General features: G+C 40.5%; 1 protein-coding gene across 1 annotated transcript; it reads right to left on the bottom strand.

The window, feature by feature from the left end:
- Positions 1 to 330: 330 nt before the first annotated feature.
- Positions 331 to 2,420, bottom strand: LOC134009808 (alpha-2 adrenergic receptor-like). The gene has a single exon (XM_062449517.1). It carries the CDS (start codon positions 2,080 to 2,082, stop codon positions 796 to 798), a length of 1,287 nt encoding a protein of 428 aa, XP_062305501.1. The 5' UTR covers positions 2,083 to 2,420; the 3' UTR covers positions 331 to 795.
- Positions 2,421 to 25,071: the final 22,651 nt, after the last annotated feature.

Genomic DNA, 25,071 nt, shown 5'->3' with positions numbered 1-25,071 from the left:
TGCCTTGAGTACCTTGTAGAACAGAACATTTGGCCACTCTAGTACTGTGTGTCTTCACCACTCAGGCATGTGCAAACACATCGTCCATCGTGAGCCACAGGACTCCCCTGCAGCTCCGACACCACAACCAAGCTTTACGTAACACATTGTCAGCCTTTATTTTGTATGACAGCCCACATCTCAAGCATAAGTAAAATGCACCACTTTGCAAATGAAAGGCAAACGACAAAAGAATTCAACAGCAATTGTCCAGGTGAGGTAGGAGTCTGAAAATAAATACTTCATGTTTGATGAAAAATGTTTTGCCAGTGTCAAAAAACCCATCTTGTTCTATAAATAACTTAATTGAACCACACCATTAAAAAAATGATATCAGCCCCTTAAATTTTTATTTTACTGTATCCCTTGGGTCCACTTGGGAGTCAATGAGCATGACAAGACAACATATTAAAACGGATGCATCAAGCTTAAGTCCCTTGTAAGTTTACATTAGAACAACGAGAGGAAAGCTGGAAGGACCACCTGCTGTCACTTTGGCTGAAAAGGTACGGCGTTGGAGTGTTGAACGTCATCACATTAAAGCATTGAGCAGCACTCTGCCGAGAGAACCTTTTCTCGCGTACACACACACACACACACACACATGAATGGCAAATACAGAATGTAGGCTGGAAACAGCAATATGACCAAGGACTCTCAGATTAACCACATTTGGTGTGCAGTTCAGTTTTAGATTTTACAAAGTTCTCAATTTATCATCGTAACCTTCGCACTGTGAGAACAAAGTCCATTTATCTAAAATGACTTTTTCCATGACTTGCAAAGAATTTTATGGAAGGCTCGCCTGAAATCCTGGTTGAAGATGGTGTAAATAGCTGGATTGAGGGAGCTGTTGCAGTAACCAATCCAGAAAAAGAACTTGAATAGGGGCTCGGGGATCTTGCAGGAGTCCCTGCATACTCCATACAGGCTGTAGCTGAAAAAGAAGGGGAACCAGCAGACTACAAACACCCCCATGACCACCGCCAGCACAAAGGTGAACCTCTTCTCCCTGGCCTGGGAAACCTTTTTCTGAGATACTGAGCTCCTCCTCCTTTTCTTTCTGGAGGCAAAGAGGTCCATGGATTTGTTACTGGCTCGTGAAATGCGGCTGGAGTGTTTGGAGAGGGAACTTTCCTTCCGGCTCACCCGCTTGGCCCGTTTTGGGTTCAGATCTGGAGGTTTGTGACCTTTCCCCTCTGAAGAGGAGCTTTCCTCCAGGTCCTCCACCTCGGTGGTGTGCCCGATGGTAGTGCGCTGGCTGGGTGTAGGTGGGCATTGGCAGTGCCCATTCTCTCTGTCTCCGTTGAGTTTGCTAAGGTCGTTCTCAGTCTGGGTAGATCCATTATGTGCTTGTTTTTTCTCTGACATGCCTCTGGTTCTGGTTTTTGCTACTTGGTATATTCTGATATACACCAATATCATGATTAGGCAAGGAGCAAAGAATGATGCAATGCTGGATGAGAGAATGTACCACGTGTCATCGTTGAGTTCACACTGTGGTTGAGAAGTTTTGTCCTTGTTGCTATCTATTGAAATCAGCGGGGGAGATGATATGAAGGCAGATATTAGCCATACTATGATGATAATACACTTCACTCGTTTCGGGGTCCGTTTGAGATTATACTCGACTGCTTGCGTTACGGACCAGTAGCGGTCCAAACTGATTGCGCATAGATGGACGATGGATGAAGTACAAAACAAGACGTCTAAAGCCAGGTAAATGCCACACCAAACTTTTCCAAAATACCAGTATCCCATAAGTTCGTTCGCCAATGAAAATGGCATCACCAAAGTGGCGACTAGAATGTCCGCTGTGGCTAACGATACCAAAAAGAGATTTTGGGGAGCTTTCAGTGCGCGGCTTGTTAACACTGCTATAACAACCAATACGTTCCCGACAATTGTGAACAATATTAGAAAACTTACGAGAGCAGCTACTCCCGCTATAGTCGCCAAGGAATATCCACTATCCAAAGACCAGGAGGAATTAAGATGGATAAACGGAAGCGCATCAATTCCACTGGAATTAAACCAATCCATGACGTCCCGTTGTAAATTTGATCCCAGGATAGTATATTCAAGGACGAAAATACACTAATTTCATGTCTGTTTTGTTAACATAAACATAAGGTCCATTAAAAATAGCAATTGGAAACATGAAAATACGCACATTGGTTGCGGAATGCGTCTCCCCACTTGAATGCCAAATAAGTCTTCTTCGGGGATATAATCCCCAGATACATTTCTACTAAATTGACTTAACGAAAATATCAAGTCCGCTTTTAAAGCCTACATGCAGCTGACATTGCATGGGAGTCGACCTCTCTCCGACGATTGCTGTCTACCTTCAGCGCATCGCGTTCGCGCTCCTCACCAGAAAGCTGTCTCCGTTCCCATATGTGTTGTTCCCATAAAACTAACCGAACCCCGCCACGCCCCCGACAGAGTAGACACAATTATTTTGTGTAATCAATGTGGGAACTATATGGTCCCCCAGGAATTGCAGTGATGAGTTCTGCATTTCGAAACTGTGGAGATAACGTTTTTAAAAGAATATGTCAACATAGAATGAACACCATTGTGCTAGGATGACTTTGCATCTTGCACGTGTGGCTCCCGAGGATTGCTGCATCACCAAGGAAGTTATTGACTCAGGAGCACAATAAATGTGTTGTTTTTGAAATATAAGTTAACAGGAAGACTTCATTAACTAATGTGTGATTGTGTGTGTGAGACAGATGGAAGAAAGCAGTGTAATGACAAGAGTAGGGCTCTCAAATGGTCAGAAGCATGAAAAGACTAAGTGAAAAGAAAAACAATGAACCCCAATAAGAACATATGGGTGTCAGATGGAGGAACATAAAGATGGTGAACCCTCCAGGTACGGCTTCAGCTCATCGAGTGAGAAAAGACTTGCTTTGTCAAAGACTAAAGGCTGTGTTTCCAACAAACTGCAGCAATAAAACATTTATTCTCCACCGTTTCCCTACAGCAAACAACCACATGCGCCCACTCACATTCTCAACATCCCTGTCTTCCTTATGTGAAACACACACACACACCAAACAGTCTATCAAGATAAGATGTCCAGCCTGAGGGGATTAGCCACCTGCCTTCAATGAAATGTAATAGAGCAGGAAGCTCATCTCAAAAATTTCGTATTTTCTTAACTGAAGATAATGCCAGTCAAATCTATGGTAGTTGCTTGCATTAAGTGCCCTTTTGAGGAGTGGAAGTTCTGAGTACAGCAGCAGGCTAACAATCAGTGCTTTGAGGTAAACGTGACCTCCATGCTGACAGGTGGCCTCGTGAGACCTTTATGGTACCACTCGGTACTGCACTGTTTATGATGCAAAAACGGTGTACGGTCAAGACCAGTGTGTTTTGCAACCTTAATATCCAATTAGAACAATTAGTCAGTAACTATTCCTTTTTGTACCCTAATTAATTTGGGCACACTGTTTGTGCACACTGTTTGTTTGTGTACATGGGGATGTTTTGTAGAGGAAGGTTTCTATGTTGTTGTAGTCTTGTTGCCATGGAAAAGCTTCAAGACAAGTGTACTCTGAGCCACTGGAATTTCGACTGAAGGCTTTACTTCAACAACTGAGTACTTGGCTTGCAAGGAGGAGCTGCTGCTTGAGCCCGTTCACATTTTGGTGCTCTAGAAATATGTCTAGTCAAGTCCATGAGCTGTTATTACAGGGAGTCAGGTGGCTGATCGGTTAGGGAATCGGGCTAGTAATCAGAAGGTTGCTGGTTCGATTCCCCGGCAGTGCAAAATGACGTTGTGTCCTTGGGCAAGGCACTTCACCCTACTTGCCTCGGGGGAATGTCCCTGTACTTACTGTAAGTCGCTCTGGATAAGAGCGTCTGCTAAATGACTAAATTTAAATGTTATTGAACTTTCACACCTGGCTTGTGATAAGCTACTGATTTCCTGGCTTCCATATTTGACTTTACTGCAACCAATAAATTGCTTGCACTGACAATACATTTGATTAAATCCCCCCCCCACTAAATGTAGAGTCTGAATCATTATAAACATGGTCTTTTGCCTGTTAATTCCTGCAATGCAGTGAAGAAAACTGTATGACAACAACAATGTTTAATCATTATTGTCACCCCCAGTTGAAATTGTCTAGAACCTCCACAGGAGTGTTCATGCATTTGCGTATTGTGCTTGTGCCAGATGCACACGTAAAGATCCCCAAAGACTTTCAATCATGATTATATTTATTGCCACTTTTATCAGGCCATCCACAAAGATTTAGCTCAATGAAGTCATACAGAGTGACATTCCCCATGTTCCATCTGATTACGCTCACGCTCACCTTCACACTAAAAAGAAAGAAGGATAGCGCTGCCATTAACATGCAAGGAGGATGGCAGCACACACGCAGCTTGTGAGAATTGTCTTCCCCGGCAGCCCCCAGAGCGAAGGGAAAGAGATTTCACTTGAAACGAGAAGGACTAGCTTCCTGTAACGAGTCGCGCGGCGATGGTAATGCCATTACAACATGGTGTGATTCCGCAGACGCGGAACCAAGTGGGACGGCGCAGCCAGTCAAGGGGAACCTAAAGAACAAATGGTGTTATAACGCTGCCACGGATGTGTCACGAGCATACTGTTAAATGCGTGTCGAAATCCAATCTTGAAGAATGAGGAGGAATGCTGAGGGCGGTGGATTTAAGAAATAGCTCAATCTCTGACAATTATTATGCGTGGTAAAGCCATATGGTTATTCAGTTACTAGTACTCATCAACTGATGACCATGGTAAATCATTTAAAAAATCGTTTTTAATACCACATTTTTACCACATTTTTTACAATTTCAAACCAATAGTAGGGGCTTCTTCTTCATGCAAGAAATCCATAGTTGCCAGAGGGCCTTGATCAAACACTTGAAGAGCCAATGCCAAGGTCCTGGCTCCTAGAGTACTGTATAATACAATATTATCTAATAAGTGCATACATCAGCAAGATGTTTCTTTCTAACTAATCATGAGCATCATGTCTATATTTTATTTTGGCTCCAACGGATTCTTCTAGAAAGCAAGGCGCCTGATTCTGACAATGTCGGGGGCCTGCCTTGCATGTCACTGTCTAACTGTCTCCTAATCACAGTTAACTTTAGCACCTCATTTGACGTCTGCAGGTGAGGCTTTGAAATGTGTTTAGAGTGATCAAACGAGCCTTGAGAGCGTTAGGACTGGCGCGAGCATCTCTGTGCGATACTATTTAATTAGCCAACCAGAGCCAGTCATTGCCACGATCCCTGTAGTCTGACTCGCTCTCCCATGCATGTCGTGTTTAATGGCATCATTTGTCAGACCATGTCCTCTGTCATCCAAACAATGCCGACCTGTCAGGATAATGATCATTGTGAAGTTAATGCTGTGCCGGTGATGAGACAGAAGTTGGGCGAACATGGGAAGGGGCAGGGGGCATCAAACTGTTGGGGTTGTTTAATGCTCACCTTAGGTGACCTCATTAGAGTCCGTCATGGGACACTTTCACAGCAGCAGGAGAACCCCCAGCTGTCTCCAGATTAGCAACCTCAAGGTGCTGATTAAAAACAAAGGCGTGTGGGACTGATTTGTCATTGGAGGGCTGCCGTTGTTAGCTCCTATCCTATTCAATACTGAGTTATTTACAGTATTAAGACTGCCTTTGAGGTATACAGGTCTTCCTAAAACTTCCCTGAGATTGAACTGTGACTGACCTTTGGCTCCTCTCTGCAATTGTGCTGAAGTACTGGGGTGAAGAAAATCTTTGCTGTAACAGATGGAGTAGCCTACTTTGGTAAGTACTAAAATAGTTGGACTCCTGGTGGGTTTTTACATTTACATTTATTCATTTAGCAGATGCTTTTATCCAAAGCGACTTCCAAGAGAGAGCTTTACAAAAAGTGCATAGGTCAATGATCATAAACAGCGAGATAGCCCCAAACATTGCGGGTAGCCAAAACATGAAGCATACATTGTGAAAAAGCAAATAAGTGCCAATGGGTAGGACCAGAAGAGCATGTAGTTAAACAGATTACAATTAAACAACATGATCCCCGAGAGTGCTTGAGTGTACCTGGAGAAAAGCAAGCAACACTAATATAATTCACAGCGAGTACAGATATTTAAATAAGTTAAAACTAACCAACAAGAGCAACACGTCCCTCAATAATTGTCATTGTGTTCCTGGAGGAAATAAGCTAAGATCTGATCCAACAATCTTTCCTAAGTGCTGGTGTACTCCCATTCATTATGGTTGTTGTTATGTTGTCGTTAATTTAAATTCATACCTCAAGTAGTCCTTTACCTTGATAAACAAAAGACAGTCAGAAAACCAAATTTTGTCAAATTCCTGTTGTGGCAATTACTTTGTTAAAGTACTAATGGCCAGGAGAAATTCATATACATATACCTGTTACTGGGCATACCTGTACACTCAACCCACACACACGCACCACAAATTCACTAGTTGCCACAGTATTTCCACAGTATTCGTGTTGCCTTACAGTTTAGCAGAAAAGCCAGATGCTCTGTGCAAAGCTTTCAAGATTGATGTCAACACATAGCAATTCCAACTGACAATAGACACACCTGGCACCATCTTGTGCCAAGTCAAATTAATCAAGGTATCAGTAGGCAACTGGTCAGACTGACTTTCGATGTGTCCTGAAAGGATATCTCCCTACACAGTTTCACGCAGGAAGACTCAGGTGGTATCATGAATATTTATTGACAAAGTACACTTTGTCAATTTCTTTGGCGGTATGGTTTTGTTTCACAATGGCCCTCTGCCAGGGAAACTCAACGTGTGACTTTGTCACAACGTCAGTGGCAGGGGGCTACGACGTCCATCATTCAGCCTGACAGCTAGAGTAAAGACAGAACCAAGGGTGGATGCTAGGGTGGCGGAGACAACAACGAGAAAACAATGCACACGGGTAAATGCTGACTTAGCAGGTCTGTCAGCATTATAAAAACATTATAAACACCCACCGCCCTGTTAATGCTGATAGTGTGCTGAGCATGACAGTGGTGTTGCCAACCAATACAAAATGCACCTTGAGGTCTCCCATCTGAGCCAGCTTTGCCTGTTTGCATGGGAGTTGCACTACTTGATTAAATGGTGTATACTATATCAAGCACCGAAGCACAGACATTTTTATTATTTTGGTTCTGTCGTCATAGGATGAACCGTAATTACACTTTTAGCAGAGTCTCCTCTTTTGTGTATTGAAAATCCTTGGGCTGTTATCAAAGTAATATTTTTATGGGACATTTAAAAGTCAGTAGTTGTTGTTCTGGCAGTATGTTTGAGGTCATTATCTTTCTAACATTTAATGCATTTGGAATGTTCTTTTTTGGTATGATATATAACCGATGTGATCAGTTCTATCATCCGGGATGATAAACAAGTCTGAGTGACGCTCACATGTCCAAGCCTTACCACTACCTCTACCATGTTTCATAGATGAAGGTATTGTTTGGACCATGACCACTTCCTGTCTACCACTACACTTTCCTGTTTCCATTCCTCTATTACAGGATAACCTTTGTCTCGTCTGTCTTTAATGCTTTGTAACAGAGCCCTCCAGGTTTTTAGGATCATTTCTTCATTTTGGAACTTGTCGGCAGAACCGACCCAAAATAACAAAACATGGGTACCCTACCTAAAGTTTTTTAGTGCTGACCATTAGTATGTGCACACTGTAGAAATATTTAGCATCCCACAATTACATGTAACATCCAATCCAACTTTGTGGATGTGCACAGACAACTAGTATGAGTTTGGAGGGTTTGTGCTCCAGCTCTTTTACACTGACCTCAGAGAGACCCGAACAAAAAACGTTCCCTCGTTATGGCAACAGCCTCATCCAAGGGCTCCCTCTTTCTTCCCCGCTATCTAATGACGTGAGGGGTTTATGAAACAAATTAATAATTGAGAAGCATACAAGAGTACTGTACACTGCAGCCTCATCATGAACCGAGTCATAATGATCAATGAGGCGACTGCCCAGCAGCCAATAAAGCTGATGAACAATGCATGAGTTTTATGCATTGAAGTATAAAGCAACGCTTGCTCTAGTGGCGTACCATGACCAAGTCCAACAGGCCAAATGGAAAACACATACTGGCGTCAGCCAAGTGATCAAGTCATAAGGCCACACATTACTACCAATACGAATTATTTACTTACAATAACTAGAGAATAAGGCATTAGGGTGAACAGAAGCCAAGGGATGCTCGGATGTGAAGTCGGAGGACTGGTATTTTCTCTCTCAGACTAGCCTTGTGCCACTTGACGTCGATGATGGATAGATTTATGGTTATGGTGGATCTGCGATCATGATCGCAGATCCTCAGCCTCAGCACAGTCATACAAACTCAAGTCAAAAGCGTTCAACTGTAAAAAAAAAAAGAGAATTTTACTCCTGATTGAAATCTTTATGGAAATGCAGTTATATTTTCAATACTCATCAATCAATGTCTTCCCAATTGACGCAGTCTCCATGTATAATTTATGCCTTATTTCATGCAGCCAAGGCAAATTTATTACTAATCAATAATAAGTTGTGTACCATACAATCATAATCACATATTGTATACAGTCTAGACAGTTGCAGTGCCACTGTTGTTGAGTGCTGAACATTATGAATATATTTATATTTAGCAGACACTCTTATCCAGAGCGACTTACAGTAAGTTCAGGGACATTCCCCCGAGGCAAGTAGGGTGAAGTGCCTTGCCCAAGGACACAACATCATTTGACACGTCCGGGAATCGAACCAGCGACCTTCTGATTACTAGCCCAATTGTCTAACCGCTCAGCCACCTGACTCCCTGACTCAATATCTTGGTCGTCATAGGTCCCCTGGATATTGACGACTGTATTACAATTTTAAGTTACTTTGACAACCAGCTCAGCTGAATCACCAAACCTCAAGGTAGGCATGGACGCCCCTATACTGTATATTGGCAATGTTGATAAATAACAAATCATTCTATATCACAAGGACGTAATACAGCCTTGTCGACTAAATCATTCATAATTCTTCATTAAATTATTTAAAGGAATTTATAGTGTGCTGAATTAAAAATCTGGCAAACTATGGGAAAAGCTATTTGTTAATGTGATTGATTATCCAACATCCATTAATATTGTAGTTTCATTCCACAGAGGAAACTTCAGGATACACCTAATCAACAGAAGACTACTGGAGGTAATCATTACCATGATTGTCATATTAAGAATAATTAAGAAATGGCTTTGAGATAGAGATGAGGGCATGAGTTACAGATTCCAGTTATTGTCCACACACCCAGGTGTGGTGATGGAACACCATTCCTTACTTATTGTAGTGTCATATAGTCTTGTCTAATGTCTATTTGTTGCTTTTTCTTCTTTGTGTTCTAACTACTCCAAAAAGGACCTAGAAGAACCTAGTGGACATGACTGAGGTAAGGTGGGAGCTTTTAGCAAACAGCTGTTTCAAGCTAAACACATAACTGAATATACCGGGTATAATGTAATATTTCAAGTAATATTGTTTAAAGCAGCTTTATATAATCACAACCAAGTTTGTCATTCAATGAAATTCAGATTTGAAATCTGTTTTTAGTGGTTTTCTATTTTTCCTTTTGTGTTTGAACATATCCTCACAAGTTAGTGTTTTATCAGGCACCAAACAATTCTCCTCTTGAATGTAAAATAGAAGCCATGGCAAATGAGAATCCGATCTCCTTGTTTCATTAGCCCACTGAGGCAGTCTCCTCCTTTGTTATGCAAAATCTCCAATATACAAGTTGAAAGGTCTATTAAAATACAAATTTGATGTCAATAGATCTCTTTAGAGAGACAATTAGAACTCGGGTGTTTTTAATCCAAATAGTGAATAGCTGTTTGTGCTATTCATTCATCCTCAATTGTTTTGAAGTAGATCAGTTCCAGTTGGTTAAGCAATGATTATTTTATGTATACATTTTCCTGGCCCTGTTATTCTAGCATTAGAACAAGCAGACTATTCATGTTTCTCATTCATCCAATGGATACAATATGTCCTCTCTTGATGTTGTCCTGGGGTAATGATGTATGTATAACTTGTGATCGTCTAATTAGCAATTTAACAGGCCCTTGGGATGTGTGTTCTGTAACAACTCTAACGTGAAATAACTTTTTATGTAAACGTCAACTCATATATCCCAGCAAACTGTCTGTGTACCAATTTAACTGTTGACTAGTCTTGACATGCAGGACCAGTGTCTTCATAGATGGTGAGTCCTATAATGCCACATAAGGAGTTTTCGTGTTTAGTTAAAAAGATTTCTGCAAACAGTAAAAAATATACAACAGTAACCTATTACTGGAGATGTGTTTATCGTTGCATGTTTATTTCTGTGGCGTGGGCATCTTGGTAAAAAATAATGTAAGATATGTAAGTCTTAATAACAAGCATTCACTATTATATATCTGTTGTATGACATCAGCCACCGTAAGGATAGGCGTAGGGGACTTAAGCCGCTTGCTTAACATATCATTACCCCCTCTCTCAACTTTTTGAAGAAACTATAAACAAGACGTCATGAATAATTGATCAGACACTTTTTTTCCAGGGTGACTATGCTGTGTCTGCCATTTAAGACATGGCAGACACATGTCTTAACATTTAAGTCACTCATCTTCAGCCAAACAGCAGGGATCCTAAAAAGAAAGGTGTAGCTATACAGAACGTTGCTGCTTTCAGGAGGCAATATGCAATTAAAATCTAAGAGAATAATGATGCGTGAACTCCACCTGATAAGGGTGGGAGGGAAACAGCTCGGACAGCGCAGGAAACGACAACAAACCCTTTTGAAAGGTTGCTGGTGAGTGGTTTTAGAGAGCGGTGTGGGGAGGATTCAAAACCTAGCAACTGAGCAGCAGTTGAGAATTGTGAGGGGCACTTTGCTGATGGGCAGAAGAAAAGGATCAACTCTCAACATCTGTCATTATACAACAATTAGTACCGACCAAGTGATTGGATTGAACAAGAGGCATTCCATAAGGGCTGATATTTGGCAATAACAGCACTAAGACTTTGAACTATATGTGTATTACTCTGCTTGCGTTAACAATCGTTATCCATCTATCAAGCTGGTAACTCATCAGAATCAAACAAGCAAACAAAGAGACTGTCAGCAGTCTTATTTTACTGGTTGCATAATACATGGAAACATACAAACACATTTGTCATAAGTTTTATCAAACTTTAACAAATGTTAAACATTGGCAAACAAGCATTTGCCAATGTTTTAGGTGTTTGTTAAGGTTAGGGTTAGCCACATTTTGTGGTTCAGTTAATGGAAAGATTAAATACAATTTTACCATAGATTTAGTGACTTATGAATAAAATGTTTACTGTCCTCAGACTCCATATTTAGTAGTCCACCGCCTAACATGTTTATGCATAATGGATGAAAATATATTTAACATTTGCATCTTTGGGGAAACTTTGAACACGGCTTTAGATGTCATTTGGTTCTGAGATTAAATGACATGCCCTTGACTTTAACACGAACTTGCACATATTTCCATTCATCAACCTGCCTGCATTTGAATAAATGTGATAAAAATAACCCACTTGATAATAATAAAGACAACTACAGCAGCTGCCAAATAGTGGAAGAAGCAATGTGGAGAGTCAGCCACCTTGACCATTGGTGTTGTAATACATTCCAATCCACACTCTGTTCCAAACACCATCAACTCAATGGAGCTGAAGGCCAACTTAAGGAGGACCAGACAACCATTCACAGACAGCTTCTACTCTACTGCCTCTATTTAAGGGTGCTTGATGATCTGCTTCAATGATCTTCAGTGATGATGCACATTCATTGAAAATAGGAACATACTGTATGTGTGCATGTAACTTGAAATAAGTATCATAATGACTTTGTGCTGCCTAAATTGTTCCTGTTGCACTTCTACCATATCCCCCTAAGTCAGAGACCTGAGTAATTGACTGATTCCACAAAAATACTGAATGGTTGTATGAGTTGAGAGCAGAATGTTTGTGAATAGCACTTAAACAGGCTCTATAAGGCTCTAGAAGGGGTCCCAGAACTGTGGAAAGCATCCTGCTTGGTCCCAGTACCCGAGAAAGACCATCCATTGCCGTGGATGACTAAAACATGAAGAATCTGAATAGGGTTGGCTTGGCACTCAGAGACCAATTGAGGACTAAATGTGACACCTGGTGTATGGGACACACAGGTCCCATACTGTGAGGATCCTGTCATTTGATTTCAACAGTAATTTCAATACCATACAGTCCGTGCTTTTTGGAAAAAAGCTGTACTTAGGAGTGGAAAGGTCCGGAAACCCAGTCACAAATTCTTCTTAAGGAGTTTCAGATCCTTTGAAGTATGTAGAATGATGATGATGATGAACATGTTCTACCAGTCTGTTGTTGAGAGTTTCGGTATTCTGTGCAGCTGTGTGTTGGAAGAGCAGAAGCATTTAAAGCAGAGGAGGCCATTCACAAGACGCATCAGTTTCTTGGGGGCGCAGAGCACTCTGTAGCCGGTGACACGGGATAAGAAATTGGCTTTTCGCTCACTGCGAGGAAAGGCGCAGAGCAGGGTGCAGACACGTGGTGCAGAGGCAAAGCACAGCACAGGTATACGTCATCTTTAAGTACGCAAGCTATAGCTATTCACTATGTTTCTAGGCAACAAGGACGCTACCGGAATATCTGAAGAATATTGCAAACAGGTTTTATGTATGATTCTTTTGAGTTTTATTCAAAAGAAGGCCAGATTAGAATGCAACAAATGATTGCTGACATTTTGCCATGCATTGTTCTTCATGCCAAGCTCATACGTTTTTAACAGTTTTATACAGTTCAGGGAACTCTGAAACATTGATTATTATTTTTTCCTTCATTGAATGTGTCATTTATGGCTAAGTCACATAGCCTACAGCTGTTTTCTCATTGGTTGCGTTTTGAAAGGTCAGCAGCAACCAAGGTCAAAGTTCTGGGTGGAAAAATTTGAATGGCGCTCTCACCTGGAGTTGCTGTTCCACATAGTTAGGCGCCACCGCTCTCTCCATAGAAAAAACATGTCACGGCCAGCTCTGAGAGCAGTTTAACACTGATCATGTGTTACCGGCTTGACGTACATTGTGGTGAGATTTTGAACATTTGGCTTGTTGCTTTCACACCCGCTGTGCTGCATCATTAGAGTTGTATTAACCCCCAGTGGCGATTTTAGACCCTTTTTAGGGATGCTCAAGCACCCCTAAAAAGCAAGGCACTATATTCATGTCACATTCTCATTGGGGGCTGAGCACCCCTAAAGGTCTGATCCTAGAATCGCCCCTGTTAACCCTCCGCCAAAATGGATAGTAGACAATGTTGTGATAAAGAAATTCATTGTTTACTGAATTTCTGTTGTAATGTTTTGTAACACTTTTTGTAGTCCTTCTTATCAGTGCAGCGGGCTGAATTCAACTGACAAACGGCATACATCAGCGCATCTTAAGTAGTGATGTGTAAATTAAATAATGAATCATGGCCATCACTCGTGCTTCTCTACAACTATCTCTGCACCGTAGGGATGAGTCATGTGAATTATTTTACCAAATGTGAGTGTGTGTGTGCCAACCAGGCAAAAACAAACCCGCTCCTGTCACCCCTTTTCAGAGCCAACATGCGATTCCCTATCAAGTTGAGTTCCCTCTTCGACAATAGCTCACACAGGTAATGATAAAACACTCCGAAAGTGAAGGTTAATAGATCTTCGAGTCTGTTGCCTGGCGCCTGCATTAGCAACCGCGCTCCATTCGCGGTTGCAGACTTCAACTAAATTAGAGTTTGATTGCTATTGCGTCACTGAAAATTACAAGTGTATATTGGGTTTTAAAGGGTCTTGTAATTGGCTTTGAGTGGCACATAAATGATTGTGGTCAATGAGTTCTTCCATGAATCTTATTAAATGCGAATCATATCAACAACCATTAAAGGCTGAGATTGTCTTCCCACCACTGCCAAATGGAGCCAGGAAGGAAACAATTTGATACCAACTCAAGACATTGAAAATACGTTACTGTCACTTTAAATTCAACCAACCAATATTGTCATAAACAAAAGGTTAAGTATGGCACCAAGTCAGCAGGACAACAACAGAGAAACATCTAACTGCAAAGTTAAACATTTTTTAACTGTATACTCGCTCTGTGTGACAAGACGGAAATATCTAAAGACACTAGCCTATGTGTTCTATGTATGTTCATATTTTACACGTTTTTCTAAGAGTACATCCAGGCGTTTTCTTTTGGAGACTCCAAAAGGACCCTTGGTAACCAAGGTAAAATAGTTTTCATAATTGTTGTCTCTAATGACAGGTGGTACTTAGAACTATCATACATTATAGCTAAATCCCCCATTAGTATTGCTGAAACACAAAAACTGAAGCATGAATACATTGGAGTGCTGTCAGCCATTTTGCGCCTGGACTTTTACTTTGAAAGTTCCAAAGTTACCCCTAATGTTGCCAATTGGCGCCTGCAGAATGGCAATGGCTATAAGGCTAACAAGCTAATTTGTGAACCAGCTGAAGCCACTTTCAGTTTTGTACCAAAGAAAGAGTGTGGGTGGGGAGCGGGGGGCAGGACGCACAGATTTTGGGAGCCACCTGGTTGGCTTTAGAAGGCTATGGACAGGGCATGGAAGCTCCTATTGGGAGGTTGTCAATCGAAAGGTCCGAGTGTAGTGGCCATTTTGACACCAAGATATCCTAAATATTCCAAAGCAAACCTGAGTTATGAGCAATTCTGCGTGAGTGACTGGACTCTTCAGTTGGCAAAGTCAGAATGATGCAACAAGAGATCATGGCTATTTATGGATGTTATACATTGTTTTGGACAACATACTTTACATGGTTAGATAGTTTGGACCTTTGGGAATGTAACCAGACCATTTTTGTTGGGACGCTTTGCATAACTCGACAACTCTGAGCCTTATTAGGTCAGAAGTCTTTTTTTTCTTTCACGTTGTTGACATGTTCGCGGTTGGACAAAGACGTTGATTGTACCTGTTGATTGTACATGCTAGCAGTCTCAAAATATTATTTTGGTGAGGGGGCAATTTATACAATTTAACAAGCTACAACCCGCCGACGGACCATTGAATCGCAACCTGGTTAAATCATCATATATTATATGGGCCTTCCAAGATATATATATATATATATATATATTCAAAAAATAGTCTTTGCAGAGGCTGAATTTAATTTACTGTATGATATTATAATGTGAAAGAATACCATACCATTTTGAGATGAATTACTGGCTTGGCATGATTTACTATGGCAACTGTGGGCATAAATCTCCATGACAATGATATCAATCAAGACTCAAGGGCGATCAAACAACTTAACTTTAGGTGATTGACTCCTGTGAGCATTGGTCACACTCCATGTCTACAGAAATCGAGGCACCTATCTTTCTTTGCTTATCTGAAACTTTTGTCTGACATCTATTCAGTGGTTAATTTAACCCGGTTTGCGATGATGGCCTGATAAAATACATTGGTGAAACGGTGGCACAATGTCTTGCAATGCCACATTGCAACAAGAAGGTTCGGGTTCGATTTTGGCTTGGGGCCTGTCAGTGCTCAGGCAGGCTGTCTCTCAGGTTTGCATGTTCTCTCTGTGCTCATGTGTTCCATCCACAAAAAAAGTAAACAATATAAAAACATACAGAGCAGATGGCTCTCCAAGCCAGGACATGGGTAAGCACTTAGACTTGGCCACTGGGCGCTGATCTGGCAGCCCTGGGAGAATTGACAGCAGCATGGTTTACAGGCAGAGTTGAGTTTCTACTGTCGATACCCTGGCGTGTGTGTGTGTGTTTTGCTGCTCCCTTTACACATGTATGTGTGTGTTTGTGTGTGTGTGTTCAAGATTGTGGGATCAATAAAAGATTCTTCCTATTCTTCACAAAATAGTTTACATGTTTTATATTCCTGGACTCAGTCTTGAGGCCCATTGCACAATTCAAACCCCAAACGATTTATTCATGTATAATAACTGGTTACAGATTCTACAGTATGATGTAAGCTCATTAACGCATGCCCTTCCACACGACACATCACCAGTTATTCCATACAATATGTTCTTTACATGAGCTTGACTAATCATGTTCTAACTGAATCATGTCATGTGCATCTCATGATACGGATTTGAAAGTAAAGAGTCTCTCATTGAGCAAAAATGCCATGAATTCCGAAGTGCTTATGCCCTTTATAAGGCCACACAAGATGCACAGAAGGCTCTGGGCCTATTCTGGGGCAGCTTCGGGGCATGGGCCTTAATTGAAAGAGACAGGGGAACAGGGGAGGACATGAGAGGGTAGGGTACCTTCTCTCTTTCAGCCAATCAGACAGGGGATAAATGTCAAGCTATGAAAAGGCCAGGCCCAGCACAACAATTGAGAGTTGTTGACTCCGGAAAATATCTGCTAACATATGGACTCCCAGCAGAATTTTATCCAAATACAGAGATGCCCTAGGTAGCTAATTTCAAAGTTGTGAAGATGGACCAGTGGTGCTTGAAGACACATTGGTTTTCACTGTATAATATTTAAGGGGTTGTAGGTTGTGTTCCAACAACAGAACCAAGTCACCAAAGGTGATTATAGACACAAACAGTATGGGAAATTACACTGAAATCCCTTCAGTAAATTTGACCTGTTGAACTGAAATGTTTTTTGAAAAGAAGGCAACAAGTGAATGTGAGCTATCCCTTTAGCTCCAAAAGAAAGGTTATTGAATTTGGGGAGAAATAGTTTTATTCATTTGACTTTTTTCAGCACTTACCAAATGCTCTTGGGTAGTTTGGATGTTTATTTGTAAAATGAAAAGCAAAAAAATGTAAATAGTTGTGAGGAAAAATCATTCCTTATCACACTTCGTCCAAAACAACTCTGAGTGGTGTACACAATATCTTACCGTGAAAAATGAAGTGGGTCGCTCATTAAAACTAGGAGCAGGAAACACATTCATCCAAACCCAGAATAAATCACGTTGGGCATGAAGTATGGCAGAAAAGGAAAGGTGCCATGCGGAAACAACCTTGCCTGGCACGCAGGCCACCATTTCTCCGCTTTTAAGACAGCACACTGGCATTGAACCTCAGCGACCCTTGACATTTTCCTACCATCGAAATGTGTAAATGTCAAATAAAATGGACTTTGAAGTCAGTGCTGGACTGCTTAATTATTGGATGAAGGTCTTTTGACATGGCACGCCATCCCTATCTCTCTTTACTGAGACTTTCGTGTTCTGTGTTGTTTTGGTAAAAATAAATCTTAAATCTCCCTGGCCGTAAACAATAGCATTAGGTAATAGTGAGACAGATTACAGATTGCTAGCGTTGATTTTATTATAGAAATATCAATTGTACTAGACAATTTACTTTCCAAGATAATTTATTTTATTATTTAAACCCAGCCGTACAGACAGTTTTTCAGAAAATCTAGGCTTTTCCTCACTGGGAAAACGTATTTTAGCAGATCGTCTGAATGGGATGAGAGACTGGACAAATGTGTGGAGCCTTCTTGCATTGGTCAGGGTTATCCTCTTCAAAAGCTAAATGTTTAGACATCAACAGAATCAGTTTTGCTTTTCAACTCAAATGATTGCTGAACCTCATCTAAATGTTTCACCTTGTTCTTGAACACAGTTGGAGCAGCATACTGAAACACTAACTCATCCGAAGCACAGCAATACTATGATGATCTGTATACTTGTGGAGGGGTTCTGTTCTGATCATAGACCTTTTCGGAAAATGAACACATGGCATGCACACAAAGACTATTATTTACTTGTATTGCTTTATCACTCTTCACTGGTGTGTGACTCTTATAGACCTGAATAATCTTAGCTCTAAACTCAAATTAAGATGTCCATTTCTGTTAGGGTCCATCAACATCATTACATCTAACTCAATGGCACATGTCAATAGACCTTTTAACCTCTCGAATCACACATTAGGTGCCATGTCCTATATGTATACTAATCTTGTTCTATTTGCTTTGCTTCAGCATCAGTAATCTCTAATCATAAAAATATCCCCCAAGGGTTAGTAGGGTAAATTATATCACTTCTCTTTATGTTCCCCTTCCACGTTTTCCTCTCTTCCATCAATTTTGCATTTGCAGAACTGTCTTTGATCCCTTTTGTCCTTGTGAGTTGTGAAGAACAATGTGAAAGCAGTTGATTGCGGGAAGGGGAAGCACCTGATTATGTCGTTGTGATGCCCCTTGGGAGGACTCTTGAGCGATAGTTTGATTCGATGGGAGGTCAAAGGTCATTCCTGGTAGAGCCGGCCATCTGTGCTTATCCTTGGATGTTTATCTTAAGGACCTTGTGAGAGTAGCCTTGAGAGAATACATGGCGTCCAGCAGCAGTCTTTACCTGGTCATGATGAAACAAAACTGTAGGTCCATAAGGTTATGGATGGGAACTTAACTATTACACCATGAACGGGAATTTAACTGCTACACTCAAACTCATCCTTGGCTGTTACATTGCATCAGATTACTGGTTTGTTCTTTTTGATCAATTCTTCCAAGAGCTTGTAGGAATACCAGCACATTCAATCTGTCATTGGCCGGGTTTCCCAGATTCGTTAAGAAGCTCTTAACGCTATGAGCTTCTTAGGAGCGTTCTAAGAGCGTTCTAGAGCGTTCTTAGAATGTTCCTAAGAAGCTCTTAGCGTTAAGAGCTTCTTAACGAATCTGGGAAACCCTGCCATTATGTGCTTTTGTTGAATACTAATGAAAAAATCTTCTAGAGGTAAAAACAAAACATAAAAGTAATATCTGCAGCCACAGAAAATTCTTAGGTCACATTCGAAGGACCCAAGAACTAAATGAGAAACATAGTTGCCTGTGTCTCCTCTTACTGTTTGGGAGTACAGACTTCTGTAACCTACATTGGCCGGGTTTCCCAGATTCGTTAAGAAGCTCTTAACGCTAAGAGCTTCTTAGGAGCGTTCTAAGAACGCTCTAGAACGCTCCCCTAAGAAGCTCTTGGCGTTAAGAGCTTCTTAACGAATCTGGGAAACCCGGCCATTGTTACTTCTGTGGATATTTGGGCGTGAAGCCTCATTCTTAAGCCCTGATGCATGACAGAATCTCCACTTACTTCAAAAAAGAAATGTTTTCAGTAAGTGAAGAAAGGGGCGCTGGATTCATTTTTCATGTGACTTATTCACAGAAGGAGGCAGGAGAGAGTGAATCTTGGAACTTCGCCAGCTAGCAGCTAGAGATGGGTGATAAAGTGAATTGGTTTTGAGGAGAGAGCACTAGAGAAAATAGGATGTGAATTTGGAGGATGTTACAAAACACTCTTTTACAGCAGCAGAATGTTGGTTTTAAATGTGCTAATAATACACATATGAATGCCTAACTATGCAGGTAAAAACCCAGATTACAGGCAATTATATAATGTAAAAAAAGATCACAGGTTCGTGGAATGTACATTAAGGTCAAAACGATTTGGATTTTGTTGCTTCGATAAGGGCAGGTGTTCTATTTTTCACATCCAGTTTTATATCACTTGAACAGCCATCCTGTAATCTTTCACAGGTTGGAAGGTGCCTCTGTGCATGGAGTGCCCTCCCTGGAAATGGGTCTTGGCTGAGAGAGTGGGGACAGGCATATTGATTCTCCCCTCTATTAGATCCATTATCAGGCCTATATCAGAGCCGCTAGGAGGGCTGTGGTTATCTGATTTTCCATTTCTTAGCAGGCCGGAAACGGGCCTCCAAACTTTCCAATTACTGTAAGTCTCTATCCAAGTGTGTGTATATGTAAGTGTGTGTGTGTGTGTGTGTGTGTGTGTGTGTGTGTTTTTTCAGCCTGTCCTCATGAGCCAAGATTCTGATAGGTGGTGAGAGATCTCCTAGCACCCCCTTGCCATGTTACCAAGTAAATGTGAATGAATATTTGTCAATGAGTCATTTGTAAATGTATAACACCTGCTGTCATATTTGCTGGAGTACTTCTCTTGTCAAAGATGTGAACATTGGGGCCACATAATGACTGGGCTGTTGTTTGTGAAGACCATCCATCTTTCAAAAAAAATAAACAAAGGCTGAAATCCATCAATGTGACATGTAGATGTGGCTAAAGCTCTGTGCCCCATTTCTGTGGATGTGTCAGGTTGTCTGTCTGGGAAGGACAGTATCTTAGAGAACCATCATACAGAGGAACAATTTAACACACTGGCGTCTGCTTGGAAAGAGATCAGCAAATAAATCCCCTTTGAATACATACACAAACATTTGGTAACTCCTCTTCTTTCATTTGCACTCCATTTCAAAGGTGCATTTCTATGCTTCTGATCACAATTCGGTTGAAGATGCGTCCTTGTTATGTCATAATAGACATGGAACACGGAAAATAAAGCAATCATAAGTCATCATCAGAAAATCTACCGTGGAAACATTAGATAGCTACGAGTTGACTATTCTCTTGCTGTAACTAAATTACTATAATGTATTGGACATTTTCCCCAGACACACAGATTCTTACCTTATCTAAGTATTTAGTCAGAATTAAGGACACAAGTCAATAAATTCAGTCCGACATTCAGTCCGGCGGTGTGTGGGATGTGGTCGTTTCATGGATGTCTACAATACATTCAGTTCCCTATACTGGACTCTTTGTCATCACCTACAGTAAGCGTCCAGCATGGAATTGAACAAAGTATAGACCTACAGTAATCACCATGACATCCAGCCACACGTTACTGCATGGGTGGAAAGAATATTCCCTCTATTGACTGTTTTAATGTCCTTAACAACTAGTGATAATTTATATACTTAACCAGCTTGCTTGCTAATAGAGTTATAAGTTATATTAACTTTACCGTCCAGAATGCTGTATAAATACTTAAAGCAAAGGTGGAAGAATATCTACGTTTATCAATAGTAACAAGTTCACCAAAAAACAACATTTTAGAATGTAATGTTTCAGTTGAAGTCCAAAACTTATTTTAATTTAATTTGTCCAAAAGACAAAACCAATTGTATCCCTCTATTTAAATAAAGATTCTTCATACCATAATATGAATCAACCTCTCAATATGTTTAGCTCAAGTTACGGTGCATAGCAGTGAAGTCTAAAGAACTAATGACTCACTAAATGCTCATGTATGTATTTTTGAACATCATATACCATGTTACTTACTGGAACCGTGCAATTTCCACTCCTACTTACCCTCTCATATTTCCAAATTAACTCTACTTCAAACACATTAGCTCCGATGACAAAAAAAACATCTCTTCGTGACTTTCCCCTCCTGAAATTAGCAGTAGAGCTGAGGATGTTTATGACTAGTATGAATTTGGCTGTCTTTTTGTATTTCTCTTTTTGTGTGTACTATGTAATTGTACGTGCATGTGTTGTGTGTAATTGTGTACTATAGTGTTCCTTTAAAATACAAGTACAATTCAGGGTCATTACTTTTTCACGTCAATGAGAAAACACTAATCTCCAGATCAATTATAGCACTGGCTGATGTTAGAGAACCATTTTTACATATCCGTGTTAATCCGCTCAGGAACTGTTGCTGTGAAATGAAAGTGTAAACAGGAGGCAAATACTTGATTTGCCAGATGTTCTCTTTATTGGTGTGCAACCGATGACGCACATCCGTTTTTAATGTATGAATGGACACAAACAGGGATGTGATTGTCCATTTTGGATTGATAAATTGTCTAACCTTGAGTGACTTTAAAAAAACTATATTCAATCAAACCTTTCACATCATTTAACTATTTGTCTTCACGTTGCCACAGACAGCTGTAGGTGGCTGCATTTGTTGTTGTTGATGAAAAGAAATTCAAATTCACTGTGCAACTGTAGGGCTTAGCAACACATTTGGCGCGCTGTCAATGTAGAAGTTGTCATTCAACTGATTCCTTGCAAATACATGAGTAGTCAGGTTAAAGACTAAATACTTTTGACTGATCTCATCTCCTTTTCACTATAGTATAATTATTTCAGTGCTCTTGATGAATTCAAATCAGGATTTTTACTAGCACTGGCATGTTTGAATACATGTTCAGCTTTCGATTTTGGTCGTTGTGTCTTAGGAAATGAACTCAGAACACATTTGAATAACTGAGCCCATGATCAGGGTGGTTTAATGTTAACAGCAACAGCACTGTGTGGACCTTATTGGGAAGTGATCTAATAGGTTAAACATACTCCTGAAGGGATCTAATAGGTTAAACATACTCCTGAAGGGATCTAATAGGTTAAACATACTCCTGAAGGGATTTAATAGGTTAAACATACTCCTGCCATCAGGCTACACAGATAACGGAGCCCTCTCAATGATTCAGAACATCACACTGAATTGAATTCTTCACCTCGAAGGACCGATGGGACCAAGACCCATGGAAATCAATAACTACAGAAAGCAGAGAAGAGAAAAATACCATCAAGGGTCAGCCACTTCTCATTGCATAATTACATTGGTGATGTCATTGATAAGTGGATTGTTTTTGTAATCAAATCCTTTTCCTGTTTTTTGAAGCAGGGTAATCCAAAGCCACATGAGTCTTGCTGTCCATGATAAAAGGTCGGTATACAAGTAGTGGATTATGAAGCTCAAGTGTTTGTCTTCACATCCTCTGGGTAATGAAGACAAACTTTGTCAGTTTCTCAAAACAAGAATAAGCCCCATTTCACTCTAGCTGTATGACTAATTTCTTCCTCAATCACAGTATGCCAGTCAGTATTTTGCTTGCATAAAATATATAAATTAATTTGGTATGTTCAACTTCATCGTTTGGACCATAGACCCATATATATCTGAAAGTAGGTAGTCAAGTAATGTGCATCATTCTTCTTTTTGTCACCTTCCATTCCCTTGTGGTTCCTAAAGAGACAAATATAAAGAACTCAAACTCGTGTGTAAATGGAAAGTTCTTCAAATTCTATAGAGTATGAACGAGTTAGTTTGTGACTGACCGAGACATCAAATGTTTGACCAGTGGGAAGGCAGCAAAAAGGAAAGAGTTGTGTACATAAAAGAAAAACGAGATTAGAACATTTCTTCTCAGCAATGCCTTGTGGGCACCGACTGCAAAATCCTCTTTCTGTGGGCCATTAGAGGACATAATTGAGTTCTGTTGAACAAGGCCAATGACCAAGTCCCAATGACCAGAACAGAAAGGTCAGTGGACAGAGTTTATTGGGTTGCCGTTTGAAAATGTTACCGTACCCTGGAGGCTTTGACCCATTGCAACAAATCACTTGCGACAAATAAGATGATCAGATGCTATTTGAGGATCCATAGCATTTACTTAACGTTTGATGATGTTGGAGGCTGGAGTATCAATGCACACCTAAGACCGTTGTTGAGCACTTGGATATCTGAAAGAACTTGTTTGAGACTCTCACAAAGTTTATAAAGAAACCAACTGAGCTGATATGGTGAATAATAGATGCAAAGTTCACCGATTTACTTTACTCCACGGTAAGAAGACCTTCACCATTCTTTCCCCATGGCATGGCAACAGCAAACAGAATCACAATTTAACTGAGGTTCATTATTTGTGTCAAGGGTCAAGTAATGCTTGCGAAGCACAGTTAGTACCACAAACTCCCCTCCTACATAATTGAAAGAACACTCGCTATAATAAATGGCTACTGTATAAAACGTGTCCAGGTCATTAACAGTAATCAATGACATTTGGTACGAATCTGGTAGATCAATAACATCAATGTTTATGGTTGCAATATACTATCTCAGCTGTATTACTTTAAAGATGTGATAGATTTGACCCCAGATCTTCAGAGTTCACCTGATCTGCTCCGTAGGACAAAAGACCTTTTGAGTGTCAGTTAAGAGAAGTAATGAAGACAGTTGAGGAGGAAATGAAGACAGTTGAGGAGGATGGGGCAGGATGGATTCAACTGCACCAGTAGCGGGCCTGGTCATGTTGTGACAACAAAGCCCCTTGAGGGCGTTTCTTTACACCCTCCTCTCCTCTAGCCATCTTATCTTTTTTCCCTTTTTACATAAATGTAAACAAACATAAAAGGATGAGAGAATGAGGACAATCTATGACTGGAGGGGATGGTGAGGTGAGATCATCTCATAAATTTGACATCCGGGACAGGAACTGAAGTGATACGCAAAAGAACCAGGTGGACTGCTCTATTAAATGTTATTACATCTTTCTAGTGTGGAAATCAGCCTCACTCAATTCTTTCTCATTGTGAATAATTCATCGAATGTAGGCAATGTTCAATTTCTATCGCTTGAAAGGAGTTTCAAGGCTAAGGATGAACTGTTAACAGCTAAAAAAAGACTTTCTATGTCTCAATAATAGAACAGCGTGAGATGTTTGAATTTGCTGTCTGATGGGAGCATAGGTTGACAAAACAGCCCCGATTGAAACAACCCTGAGATCTCATTTTAAAGGTAACATTATAAGAAATGTAATACAGTAGATTTACGTTTTTGAAGCCAGATGAAAGGTTTCCGAATTTCAGCTCACAGAACTCACATATAGCTTTTTGTGTCATAGGTCTTTATAAGGCTTTACTTTAGCTTTGACCAGCACCTCAGTCCTATCCATTCTGTAGATAAACAAAAATTCAGAATCGTATCTCATATCACACTAAAGATAGAAATAATTAAGTATTTTATAATCTCACATGGTGCGACCTGGCCCTCAATTACAAGCTCCTCGGTGGCCCATGCAGGTCCTCCGACTGGTTCCAATCACCGTGTTGCCACCTGAAAGATGCATGATCCAGCTGGATGATGAGATGAGGTGAACCTTAAAGGAGTTAGCATGGTAGGTCATTTGATCTTGCGCAGACACGACAAAATCATGAATATATTTTAAAATCATTTAAGAAAATAATTTAAAGCACTTCTTAAACTGCCTATTTTTAGATAGAAATGTCAACTGTTAATTGCTGAGAATAATAATTATTCCCTAGCAAACAAATC

This window comes from Osmerus eperlanus, chromosome 23 (assembly GCF_963692335.1).
Source record: "Osmerus eperlanus chromosome 23, fOsmEpe2.1, whole genome shotgun sequence".
Classification (NCBI taxonomy): domain Eukaryota; kingdom Metazoa; phylum Chordata; class Actinopteri; order Osmeriformes; family Osmeridae; genus Osmerus; species Osmerus eperlanus.
The sequence above is the reverse complement of the archived record's forward strand: the minus strand, read 5'-3'. Positions and strand labels throughout refer to the sequence as shown.

Excerpts from the sequence above, each read along its gene's own strand:
- LOC134009808 (XM_062449517.1), bottom strand. The coding sequence starts at position 2,082 with ATGGATTGGTTTAATTCCAGTGGAATTGATGCGCTTCCGTTTATCCAT.